The 12618-nt window shown below is 47.3% G+C and overlaps 1 protein-coding gene across 2 annotated transcripts in view; it reads left to right on the top strand.

Annotated features, from left to right (window-relative positions):
* Window positions 1-1358: 1358 nt before the first annotated feature.
* Window positions 1359-12618, top strand: part of Corin (corin, serine peptidase) — a 211671-nt gene continuing 200411 nt past the window's right edge. The window contains exon 1 of one of the 2 annotated variants that reach the window (XM_052735099.1): window positions 1359-1427. In XM_052735099.1, the coding sequence (XP_052591059.1) occupies window positions 1359-1427 (69 nt within the window). Of the gene's footprint in view, window positions 1428-1661; window positions 1932-12618 lie in introns of those variants that run through there. The other variant, XM_052735098.1, reaches the window with a different exon arrangement.

The following is a 12618-nucleotide window of genomic DNA, read 5'->3' as shown; positions in this document are numbered from 1 at the left end:
TCAAGGTGCAGCTAACAGATGTGCCTCCCAGATGGGTGTCCTGTGGGTGGTGATATGTGATGAGGCAGCATCTTGGTAGGAACGCAGTTACAAAACGCCACAGCCTCTGGGGCATGTCAAGGCAGCTGCTTCTCATCTCTGGGTTAGAGAGGGTGAGTGTGAAACGCTTAGGGCGGAGCTGCTGTGTTATAACACGTGGGGTTTGTGAATTAGGAAACGTGAGATAGTGTAGTACTCACTGATGTCGGTCAGTGTCCGCCTCTTTAACTACACATCACGTGTATGGCATTTCTCAGATTGCATGTCTTTTTGGAAGGAAAATACCCATTACTGCTCCTTGTCCACACAGTGACGTTCAAGGGACAGGTCACATAGTCTACTGAGATGGACTATTTCAGTATAACCGTACATAACAGTATAAAGTGTTTGAAATTTTAAAGATTCTGATTGAAATTGGACTAAAAAAAATCATGTCTAAGAAAACTTAAAGTCTTTGGTCCCTTTATTTTATCCTTTTTTTCTGTTTTCTTTTTTCTTTTTTTTTTTTGCTAAACATTTAACAATCGTCTTGGTCTTCAAGTGGCAATACCACCTCTGCAGTGGAATGTCTCCAGTGCCTTCCTTGCTGCCTTAGAAATGTGGCTCCCTGTGAAGGACAGGTGTGGTTTGCTGGCCCCTGAATTCAGCCTGTGGGATGCTATTGGCAGGCAGTCCCAGGCTGCAGCGCTCCCTGGTCCATGAAGCCTGAGCAGCGATTGGGTCTTCCAAAAGCAGTTTCCTCCCTTAACTTGTAGCAGAAGACAGATTTGCAATTTTCATAATGCAAATAATGCCTGCCTTCAAAACCTTACATCGTTTCAAACACAACAAACTTGGCGTTGAATTGCCAGTGCCTATATGGCACTCACTTTGGTACTTGGCTGGCTAGAGTCCTGCTTAGAGGGATGGGATGTCCTAGGATGTGATCAAAAGAATTCACTAGGAGGAGAGTGACTCTTTACACTGTCATTCCGTAACAAAGTCTGGCCTTTGCTGCTCCTGTCCTGTAGTTTAAGATTTTTTTTTTTTTCCTGGTGTGGAGGATGGGGGCAGTAGACTCTTGACTTCCCATCTGCCTTAGAAGAATAACTTTTGAAGACAGGGGTGGGTATGGAGGAACTGTCATTAAGGGTTATGGGTAGGACCCAGAGAGTGAAGGGAGGGAGTGGTCTGCGGGTGGGGTCTGCCCAGCAGACAAAATATGGGGCTCCCATTCCCTGAGTACAACTTCTGTCCGAGTGAGGAGAAAGACATCCGTAGTGCCTCTCCCATAGAGCAGAGAAAAGCGACCGAGATAAGAGTGGACGGAGGAAAAAGATATGTTTACGAAACGGCCCCCTGCCCTTGCTCCGGAGGAGCGCAGTCGCCGAGCTAACTCCCCAAAGAGGGTAAGATCCACACCCCGCGCTCCTTCCGCACACAGGTTGCGTGGCCCGAGTCCTGGTGACTTCAGAGTCAAACCTTTTCTCCTTGTCCCTTCCTGCCTTCCTCGGGTGCCACCTCCTTCCTGTCCGTGGGTCAGTGAGCACGGACTTCTCAGTGGCATGCTCAGTGCCCTGCAGCCGGTCCCTAGGCGGACTGTCCTCCACTCCGGTGGCTTGGCGTCGGGGACACTGGCAGTCATGGACAGGGTTGTCTTTAGCATTCGGGTCAGCTCAGTGCGGAGAGCCCACTGCTCCTGTCCCGGGCCATGCTACCTCTCCTGCAAAGTCCCTCCTACCGCCGCCCTCCTCGCACCGAGTGGGCTTGGCTGCGTGCAGGTTCCGGGGAAGGCTGCAGGTGGAGCCGTCGGACCCGGCCCCTCCGGGACCGGTAGCTTCCTCTCCGGGTCCACGTTCCAGGCCCCCCGCAGCAGCTGGAAGGATTGCGTCGGAGCCCCGCCTGCCCCAGACGTAAGCCTGCATCCCCACTGCGCTCGGCCAGGCTGCGTGCGCAGTGACTAGGTCCCGTTTGCAGAAGCGTCCCCCATTGGGGGCCAGTCAGCGCCCCGGGATGGTCCTATGCGTTGGCGCCACAAAACAAGAGTGCTGGGAATGCTCGTAAACTTTCTCTCGGGCGGGTACCGGTCCCGGAAGCATCGGGTGCTGTCCTTGGGTTGCGGCGCAGGCTTTGCGCTGCTAGGGTTTGGGACGGTTTTCACGCAGTCCTGGGAAGGGGTGCCCTTGCTGCCGCGCTCTCCAGAGAAAGGAAAGTACACTCCAGAGGGTTCTCCTGACCCGAGCCTCCGGGAAACCAAGTCTAGGTTGCAGTCACCCTTGGCTGCGGTTCATTAGGGTCCTGGAATCTGCTGGTTCCCACCGGGTCCCAGCTGCACAGAGGTAGACAGGACCAGTCAGTGTCAGCCGGGAGGGAGAGGGCTGGTTAGGTGTCCTGTGGAGTCCTGCGAGAACTCAGTCCGGGACTTCCATGCGAGCACTCTGGAGGCCGGAGGATGGCAGTGTGGGCGCTCTGTGTGTGGCTTCCCGTTTTGGGGACCGAGTTGGGGCATAAGTTTCTAGCTTCTCAGGAAAGCTGTCCCAGCAATCCCCTCCCACTGAAACGTCCCAGAACAAGGCACTGCGGAAGGTTTACAGTACAAGGCTCCATGGTTCTTTACGTCCAAGTCTGTGCTTTATAGTTATTCCATTTTTAAGATTTGAAGGACTCCACTGACGGACTCGAAAGTCTGCAAGAGAATACATACGAGTGCCACCAGAAAGGGAGCCAAGCCAGGAACCACTGCTGATTGTTCAAGGACGCAATTTTGGCAGAGTTGAAGTTAGAAGTGTGGCAAACATTGACTTTGGCAAATCCCCCAAACAAACAACAAAAACTAGGCCTTTGGGGTGTATACATCAGTCACAGTGCCACCAACATTTGCTGGCTTCCAGGTACCCACTAGTCTTGTATGAGATTACTCAAAATCAGTTTCTAAAACCAGGATTCTGGGGTCGAAAAATGCCTGCTCGGTGGAGCAGTTAAGACCTGCAGATTTTTCCCGGGAGGACACCAAGTGTTTTCATTGTATGAAGTATCTTTTGAGTGTGTGGAACATGGAGTAACCCAAACCTCAGGAAGCTGTGAAGCTTTTGTAGGGGAGGGGGGCACATTTCAGAAAGTTCTCTGTGGGATAGGGTTACAATACAAAGAAAAGTCTAAGTTGTCCTTCCAGTGGGATAAGGCGAGGAGCGAAGAAATGCTTCAGTAATCTCTTCAAGTAGATTTCTAAGAACGAGGAATTTTTTAAAGAGACAATCGATTCAACCCGTAAACTAGCCCCTTAATGTTGCAGAAATCTCGGCGATAGCAGAATGGGCACCAGGGCTCTTGCATCTGCCTTGTTGGAAAGAAAAGGGGGCTATGGGGGCTGTACTGCATAATTTCAGGATTAAACAGGGGCAAGAATACACACAAATGCAGTTAACTCCCTGTAGTCTGGGTGGTTATCATCTCAGTTCGGGTCTGGGAGGCTCCAGGGAAGTCATCCAGGGTAGCGTCAGTTCCCAGAGTCGGGCGACTCCTCCTGTGTGGGCAGTTGCTCCTGAGTCTCACCATGGGCTGCTCTCCCTGTAAGACTCACTGTTCCTGGAAGGTTACAGTGCAACCAACCACTGTGAATTTTGAGGTACCGCTCTGGGGGCATCTGGAACAGGTATCACAAAAGCTGGTGGCAGACAGTGCCCACATGTCCTCACAAAGCTGGCTCGGGCTTCAGGCTTGAAGGGGAATCATTGACTCGGGTTTATTTAGAGCTCATCACCCCCGTGTGACCATTTGCAGATAGACATTCCTTAAATAATTGCGTGCCTGTGTGCAGAGCTAAGCAGAAAGCAGACCTGGAAGATGAAGGCAAAAGGAGATACAAAGTGAAGATACAAAGTAGTTTTTTGGTTATCTGTTAGATAGCCTCAGGCCTCAATGAGGTGTCTCAGCCTGTGATAAAATCAGCCTCTGAGGCTTGCTCCATGTCTCTCCCTGACAATGGAGGGGGTCACTTGGGCTGGCAAGGCAGCAGAGCCAGCAAGTGCCACCAAGCCCGAGTGACCCCCTTTCACTGTGGCGGGGGGGGGGGGGGAGAATGGGAGGGCAGTGTCTCCAGAGAGGGAGGAAAGTCACTGTCTCCTCTCTCCACCCCTCCTTATGAGACTTCCACGCTGGGAACGCTGCTCCATTACTTCTGTCCTCTTTCCCTTATCTTAGTGTCTTCCAACACAAAGATACGTCCCTCCCGGTGGTGTCCTGGGAGCTCCCCAGGGACAAGGAAGAGCTGGACCACCAACTGTGTGCTCAGAAGGTCCAAGACAGGCAGGATTACTCAATCTGTCATTTTTTTTGTTTTTTGTTTTTTCGAGACAGTGTTTCTCTGTGTAGCTTTGCGCCTCTCCTGGAACTCACTTGGTAGCCCAGGCTGGCCTCGAACTCACAGAGATCCACCTGGCTCTGCCTCCCGAGTGCTGGGATTAAAGACGTGCGCCACCACCGCCCGGCCTCAATCTGTCATTTTTGCCTTAATAAGATAATCAACAAGTCTGCGTTCATGCCCTATTTGCTCCATGCATTTTGCCCAGCCACATGGAAAACAGTACTGATTGGCTTAAGGACACTGACTGAAGTTCTAGGTCCCCACTAAGGGGTCAGGTAAACCCAGATTGATCTGCTTGTCCCTCCAAATTTCAATTTCCACCCCTCCCATCCTTTCTCTGATGGCAAATGGAGGAACTATTGAATGAAATGTGCCATAGGGAACAAGGCTCAGGAGGAAGACTGCGGTTCTTGGTGTCAGATCTCCAGATCTAGTTAGTTTTGAAAAGCAGCCATCCCATTGGTCAGGTCAAGTCATCTTGCCAAGGCTGTTTCCTCCATCAGAAAGTAGGGATGGTGTTGTTTCCACCTTCAAGGACACCATGTAATGAAGGAAATACTTATTACAAGTGACTCTATGTAATAGTCAGTGCATTCTGTAAAGCCTCATTAAATATTTAAGAAAATCTGTGGGACACCTTACACAGCCTTGGTATGGGGGCGGGGGCTTGGATCTGCCCCAATTGAGTGTATCAGGCTCTGCTGACTCCCCATGGGAAGCCTTGCTTTGGAGGAGGTGGGAATGGGGTGTGGGTTGGGGGGAGAGAAGGTTGGATGGTGGGAGGAGGGAGGGGAAGGGGATCTGTGGCTGATATGTAAAATGAATAGAAATTTTTTTTTTTTTTTTTGAGACAGGGTTTCTCTGTGTAGCTTTGCGCCTTTCCTGGAACTCGCTTTGGAGACCAGGCTGGCCTCGAACTCACAGAGATCCGCCTGCCTCTGCCTCCCGAGTGCTGGGATTAAAGGCGTGCGCCACCACCGCCCGGCGAAAATTTCTTAATAATAAAAAAAAAATGTAAAAAGATCTCTCATTGAGGTCTTGATGTTCAAAAATATTGTATATATACAACTAGACTTTGAAATAAGATTATGACCCTGAAGCCACCACCACAATTAATTCCTTGAATGTATCTAATGCCTCCTGCTCTCTTAATTATTGCTTTTATCAATTTGCTATAAGAATATTTAACATGAGCTCTATTCTGGTAGCAAAAGTTAATTCAAATATGTAATTTAGTATTGTAACTCTAAGGATAGATCTCCAGGCCTGCCTTAGTCATCTTGCAATACTTTAATTTTATGCCGTTTCTGAATACTTCCCCTGTCGCTACTCACTCCCACCTGGCCCTACTCTTTCCTTCTATGAATTTGACTCTTAGGCTCCTCAGATAAGTGGGATTATGTAGGATTTTGATGTCTGTGTCTGGCTCATTCCGTTCAGTATAACATCCCCAGCTTCATTCATCGTGTTACAAATAGGAGGATTTTCTTCTTTTTATGATTGACTAATATTCCATTGTGTGTACATACACTTCTCATCATCCACTCATCCACCATTAGACCTTTAGACTCTTCCACATCCTGAACACAAGATGAATAAAGACCACGATGAACAGCTTTTCCTCAAGAGCTAGTTTTCAACTCTTTCGGGAATATTTATTATTTATTTATTTTGTAATTAGAGTAGGGTTGATGGGCCATAAAGTATCTCTCTTTTGAATTTTATAGTGAACTTTCATACTGTTCTTTTACACTGTTTCCTATAATGGCTACACCATTCTTCCCATTATTCTTTCCCATTTTATCTCTCAGTGTCTAATCCCTTTTATTTTCTTGTTTTGAGATAGTGGACAGTGTAGCCAGCATGAGATACCATCTTACTGTGGTTTTGATTTGCCTCTAACTAGAGAAGTTGAACAACTTTCATGTACCCAATGGCCATTTGTGTGATTTCATTGGGAAAATGTCTGTGTGAATCTTTTACTTATTTTTTAAAATTGTGTTATTATTTATTTATTCACTTTTGCCATTGAGTTATAGGAGTCCCCTATGAAGGTAGCCAAGATTCCTAAGATATTTGATTTGTGAATATTTTCTCCATCACACCGTTGATGTCTTACTTTCCTGATCATTTCCCTTTCAGTGCAGAAATGGCATACTCTGTCATAATCCCAACTATTCACTATTGCTTTGCTACCTGTACTTGGTGTCATAGACAAATTATCCAAGCATCCTGTGAGGGGAAATGTTTCTCATTTCCTCCAGGAGTTTTATGGTTTGAGGTCTTTATGCCTTTGATCTATTTTTATTTCTTTTTCTGTATGGTGTGAGATAAAGGTCCAGGTTTTCTCTTCTGTATGTGGGGACTCAGTTGGAGAGACTTTCTTTCCCCCATTGTGTCAAAGACCACGTATGTCTGGGTTTGCTTCTAGGCTCTGTTCTTTTCCATTGACCCACTGGTCTGTTTTTATGTTAGAACTAGATTACTTTGATTATTGCAGGTTTATAACATTATACTAGCTGCTTAAATTACTTCAATGTAAATCAATCCATTAAAGAGACTCAAGTTTCCACTCTCACTAGCATGTGTCCTGAGCCCAGTAACCCCACGTGACTCTGACTACTGCTTAGGCAGCAATGCTGGAGGGCCCTCTTCATCATCTTCATTATAGAAGGGGCCTTCTTCCCTCTTTCTTTCCTAGGGGAGTGAAAAGTCCTGCCTAGCACCTTCTGCTGCTCCCTTTTCTGTGTGATTTTGTGCAGCAGAATCACTTCTGGGGTTTTGAAGTCTTTTATATAGCTTCAGCATTTGTTGACGGCTAAAAATAAGGCAGCACGTGCATCCTAATCACCAGCTCCTTTGGAATTTTCTTTTTGGTCTCTCTCTTTGCTCATAGATCGCTTTCTCCATTGATGGTGACAGTCAAGACTGAGACATTCCTGGCTTTGGAACAGACTCTGCTTCAACAGAGGGGCTCTTTCCCCACCCAATATTCCCTTACTCGGTGTACCAGTTTTTGTAAGAATCAAGGCACTCGAATATCGAGTTTGATGTTTGGCACAGCATCCACTGAGGGTGCTTGGTTTGTGGAGGTTGAAAATGGCTACCCCACCTCTCTCTGTTGGGCCCTTCCAGGATGTAGCATCATTTGACAAACCGTGCATTTTACTCCTTTTTTCTTTGGATAGTTTATTGTCTCCTCTATGAGAATGTAAGCCTTCAAGGGCAGAGATGTTTCAGTATCTTTCCTTGTTGTTAGATGAGTGCCTGGTATACAGTGGGTGCCTAATAGTTAGTTGTGAGTGGCTGAGGTAAATTTGGACCTTGTGAAAACAGAGAGGTGCTATGTCAGTTTTCAATGACTGTTACGATAAAATGGAAACTCCAGAAAAGTACGTGCTCACAGTTTTCGGGGCCACACACTTGATGTCAAGGTGTTGACAGGGCTGTGGTCCCTTTGAAGAGTTTGTGGGTGGATCCTTCCCTTAGTATTCCTAGCTTCTGCTGAACACTCCTCAGTGTCCCTTGGTTTGTAGATGTGTCACCCCAGTCTCTGCCTCCACTGTCACATGCCTTTCTCTTCACATCTCTTCTGTTGTCTTCAGGACGCCTGTCACATTGGATTGGCCACTCACCCCAGCTCAGTGTGTTGCCGTTAACGTGCTTCCATTCCTTACTTCCCAAAAATTTGTTCTCTTTTGGCTTTGGCAAATATGCTTTAGAGCAGTGGTTCTCAACGTGGGGGCCACATATCAGACATTTACATCACCATTCATAGCAGTAGCAAAGTTGTAACACGAATTGTTAGAAGGTCTTACTAATAAAAACAAACCCGGGAGCCAGGTATTAGGGTGAACGCTGGAAGATCAGAGAAACAGAACCGGCCACGGCTAACTTCACCTCGCCAACTTCTCAGCCAATCCTGTTTCCTCAAACTGGAAGCTTCTGAGTCCTCATCTGGAATGAATTTCAGCTGAACTGCTGCTAAAAGCCTAAAAGCTTAACCAGGCTATAGTTCCTGGTCCTCATGCCTTATATACCTTTTTGCTCCCTGCCATCACTTCCTGGGATTAAAGGCATGTGTCACCATGCCTGGCTGTTTCCAGTGTGGCTTTGAACTCACAGAGATCCAGGCAGATCTCTGCCTCTGGAATGCTAGGATTAAAGGCGTGTGCTACCACTGCCTAACCTCTATGTTTAATATTGTGGCTGTCCTGTTCTCTGACTCCAGATAAGTTTATTAGGGTGCACAATATATCAACCACACAAAGTTACAGTTATGAATTAGCAACTAAGTGATTTTATGGTTGGAGGTCACCACAACATGAGGGACTGTATTATAGGGTGGCAGTATTAGGAAGATTGGGAACTTTAGAATAAGTAATGCACTTAAGTTTATTATTCTTGCAGACACACAGTCCCTGTGTGGTTGGGAGATGATGCTCTGCAGATGAGAGAGTTCTACCTGGGTGGGGAGCTCTGAGCATTGAAGGGCAGGGCTGATAGTCCTTCTTCAGGTTGTCAGAAAATCTCAAGATTTTCTCCAGTCTTTATGAAAATAGAACCATGATGCCTTGGGACACAGGCTCCTCTGTCTCACTCTTAGCATTTGCTGAGCTCTGCTGAAGGGTGTCCAGTGCCTGTAAATTTTGTCTTTCTCTCGTCCTGTAGGCCGTTGCCCCCTCAGCTCTCCTGTGGGACACTTCTTTATGTCCAGCTCGTCAGAACAGGTGGTGACAACCGCATGCCCATTCCCGATGAGGCTGGTGGAAGGTCTAGAGAGGCCCTGCAGGTGATCTGTGTCACCGTTCAGCAGTGGTACTGATGCTATAAAAAGCCCCTGGTGAAGCCTAGGGAGAAGGAAAGATAGAGAGCCACCAGGCTGACTTAGAAGAGGAGCTGAAACATAAAGGGGTGGGCTGTAAAGACCATTATGGCAGCATCCATACACTTGCTCAGCTTAGGGACCCTTTAGGTCATGGCATTTGAAGAATTATTTCTGTTTTCAGTGGCTGGGCAAGGGGGTGGGGTGGGGCGGGGACCGGGCAGGGGTGCTTTAAAGAAAAATCCTTGTGCCATTGTGGAACATAGATCTCTCTGAAACTACAGAGATGTCATTTAACTGGTTAGAGTGCCCCTGCAGCCTATTAGAGTAGATAACATCAGGAGCCTTATGTTTTGCTTTTGTTTTTCTGAAACAGGGTCTCATGTAGTCTAGGCTGGACTTTTGAGTCCATATGTAGCTGAGTCTGGCCTTGAATTCCTGATCCTCCTGCCTACATCCCAAGTGCTAGGATTACCGGCATGTACCACTGTGACGGATCTCACAATACTGGGAACTCTTGCTTGGGGCCTCCATGGCCTCCTAAATGGTGAAAGATCTCTTTGTGAAGAGTTTGGTTTGACTTTTTCCAGCCAGGGCAACACAGCTCCCCAGGGGCTGGCAGCTAGGTGGTAGGTCTTTGAAGAATTTGTGGGCACAGCTTGGCCTGGAGAGGAGTAGATTCTCTTATCCAGTTGACAAGACCTTGTATGCCAGGCATGGAACTAGACACTTAGGGATCTACTGATGAGCAAAATGAAGTTCCATGCACTTGGGAAGCTCTTAAGCAACCAATGGCAACAGGAGTGCAGGGAAGAGAGAACTTCTATGTCAGCCTGAGTTTCACCCAGTGACCTCAGTGAACACGAGATGACAGAGCAATCTGCTTTATATAACCCTGGTGCCTTTTGCGTGCTGTTCTTACAGTTCACAGTATGGTCCTGTGTTAATGATGTGTGCTCTTCTGTCCTCTTAGCTGGAGCCAATGAGCTAATTAGGCACTCTACTGAGGAGCCGTACTCCACCCCTGGAGAACATGTGGAATCCAGTGACTGACATGATATCATTCTCCAGGGCAGGGCTTTGCAGAGAGTTTTCAAGGCTTATTTTGATAAAGGACTGTCATCTTTGTCTATTTCAGAGCCTCATCCTACAGATAGGCAGGATGCCTGCGTGGCTTGGAAGTCAACATGGCATTGGTTTACTTAATATTTCTTTTATCTTTAAGACATTTTTGTCCAAGTCAAGTGAGATCAGAAATGGGAGTTCAGCACTAAATGGATGCTAGGAAGCCGTGAGACTTTGCAAGTGTAAACCAGGTCCCATTTTCTGTGCTGCATCTTTAATGGGCAGGTGGAAAAAGAGCAGGGCCCTGTGCCATTTACTGTCCTCTCCCCGTTTGGCCTTTGTGACAGTTGATGAGCTGGCATGCTCTTTCCTCCTGACACCAGATGCAAGGGCTTTTTAAAATGCCACTTCTCCGACTCCCTGACACTAACTCAGTGCCAACAATTCAACTCAATTCTGACAGTTTACCTGGAGTTAAAGGGCTTGTCCTTCAACACTGTCTTCAGAGATGCTGGTAGCCGGTCCCCAGCCACCTGACTTCTGACTGATGCGCTGGAAGCCATAGCGACCCCACATCCACATGCCACGTGTGATGACTTGGTAGAATGACTCACTGAGCTCAAGAAGATACTCTGCTTAAACTTACTGATTTATGATGAAGGGCATAAATGAACAACCAGGAGAAGAGGTCCAGTAGGGTTTGGGTGTACCCTTCTGACATGTGGATGCATTGGCTAAACAACTCAGAAACTCTCCAAATCCCAACATCCAGGGGCTTCTGCGGAGGTTTAATTCAACAGGTACAATTGGTCGTTAATTGAAATTCCAGCACCCTGCTTTGGGGAAGGGGACTGAAAATCACCAGTTTCCAGTCAAGGTCTGGTCTTTCTGGCAACCAACCCCATCCTGGAGCTATTTAGGGGCCCATCAGGAATCCAGAATCACTTCATTAGAACAAGAGGTGTCCTTATCCCTGCTGTCCCTCAGGAAATTCCGGGGGAGGATTCAGGAACTCTGTGGGAAGGGAGTAGGGAGTGCCACAGGAGGGCTGCCCAGACACCATGCACCCACACAGACCTCAGCCTGATTTTCCTCTCAGTGAGTGTTTTCTGGGGCTTATTACCCTGAACCTCAGCCAAAGGCAAAATTGCCTGTTCAGCACCCAGGGAAACCCAATCAGAGCAAACTTGGCAGGCGGTTTAGACCATCTCAGCCCTGGGGTCGCTGCTTTGGCTGCAGGTCAGAACTGAAACTATGCCTGGGTGTGAAGCTTGGGCTGGTGGGAAGGAGGAAGGGGGAGGGGGCAGTTACAGACACAGAGTCTTCCACCGCATGGCCCACAATCAAGTCAGGAGATATGTGAGCTCCGGGGAACCAGTGAGGAAGAACTTGGCCTCAGAGAAAAGGTTCCTCCTTGAATAGCTGTGCTTTCAAAGTTACAAAATAGGAAAAGAAGCGACAAAATGTGTTCAGAATAGCAAAGGAGCCAAATTATCAGGTAATGAGGGAGAATTCCGGGGGGTCTCTGGAATTTAGGAAGGTTGGGGAGAAAACAATTTGGTAAGTAGAAGGATCCTAGTTAGCTGTATCAGTTAGCCTGAGCCGGGACATCCGCCCTTCCAGGGAGCCCTGGGTATAAGGACCATAGAGAGCTGTGAAGTTTCTCTCCCTCATCATCTGCTGGCTGGGGTCCCTCTAAGAGTTCCTTTCCCTGAGAAACAATACTTCTCTCACGGGCCTGCGGAGAGGATTTGGGAAGGGGGGCTTCCTGAGAGCCGCAGGGTTGATGTAGTTTTTTCCTTGCTGTTACTGTTACCAAGTGGCACACTTTGCTGTCTGTGTCCTAAAACAACATCCCTTTTGATATGAAATAAGGGTTCTGGGGAGTTACTTGTTCTCCCAGAGAAGATTAAAAGAAGAAATGTTGCTTTTCAAAGTCAAGTCTCTCCCACGAGCAAGACAAAAGCAAATGCAATCAGAAGTTAATGTGGGCTCAGATACTGTCTCTTGGTGCACTTACAACGGAACCAGATGAACTGAATTTTAGTGATTATTTTCTAGGATTCAAAATATCCACCATTTTATAGTTTTAATGTGTATCAAATGTAGTGATTAAATATTTTACCACGTTTTTCTTATAACAAATCCTTGTGCTTGACAACTCTTCTATCTAGTGTAAATTCCAATAAGAAACATTCCAAGTTGTCCGTGCTCATGGCTAGTGTATATCTCCTTGAGTCATACAGAGCTACCCAGCAGCTGTTGATGCATAGTCAAGAGTCTGCAAATGCACCTTGTAGGACAAGGAAGGCTTCAGGTGGAATTAAGTTGATGATTTGGAGAACTC

This window comes from Peromyscus californicus, unplaced genomic scaffold, assembly GCF_007827085.1.
Source record: "Peromyscus californicus insignis strain IS unplaced genomic scaffold, ASM782708v3 Scaffold_13__1_contigs__length_99412109, whole genome shotgun sequence".
Taxonomy (NCBI): Eukaryota; Metazoa; Chordata; class Mammalia; order Rodentia; family Cricetidae; genus Peromyscus; species Peromyscus californicus.
Note: the sequence above shows the minus strand (reverse complement) of the source record. Positions and strands in the feature narration are given on the sequence as shown.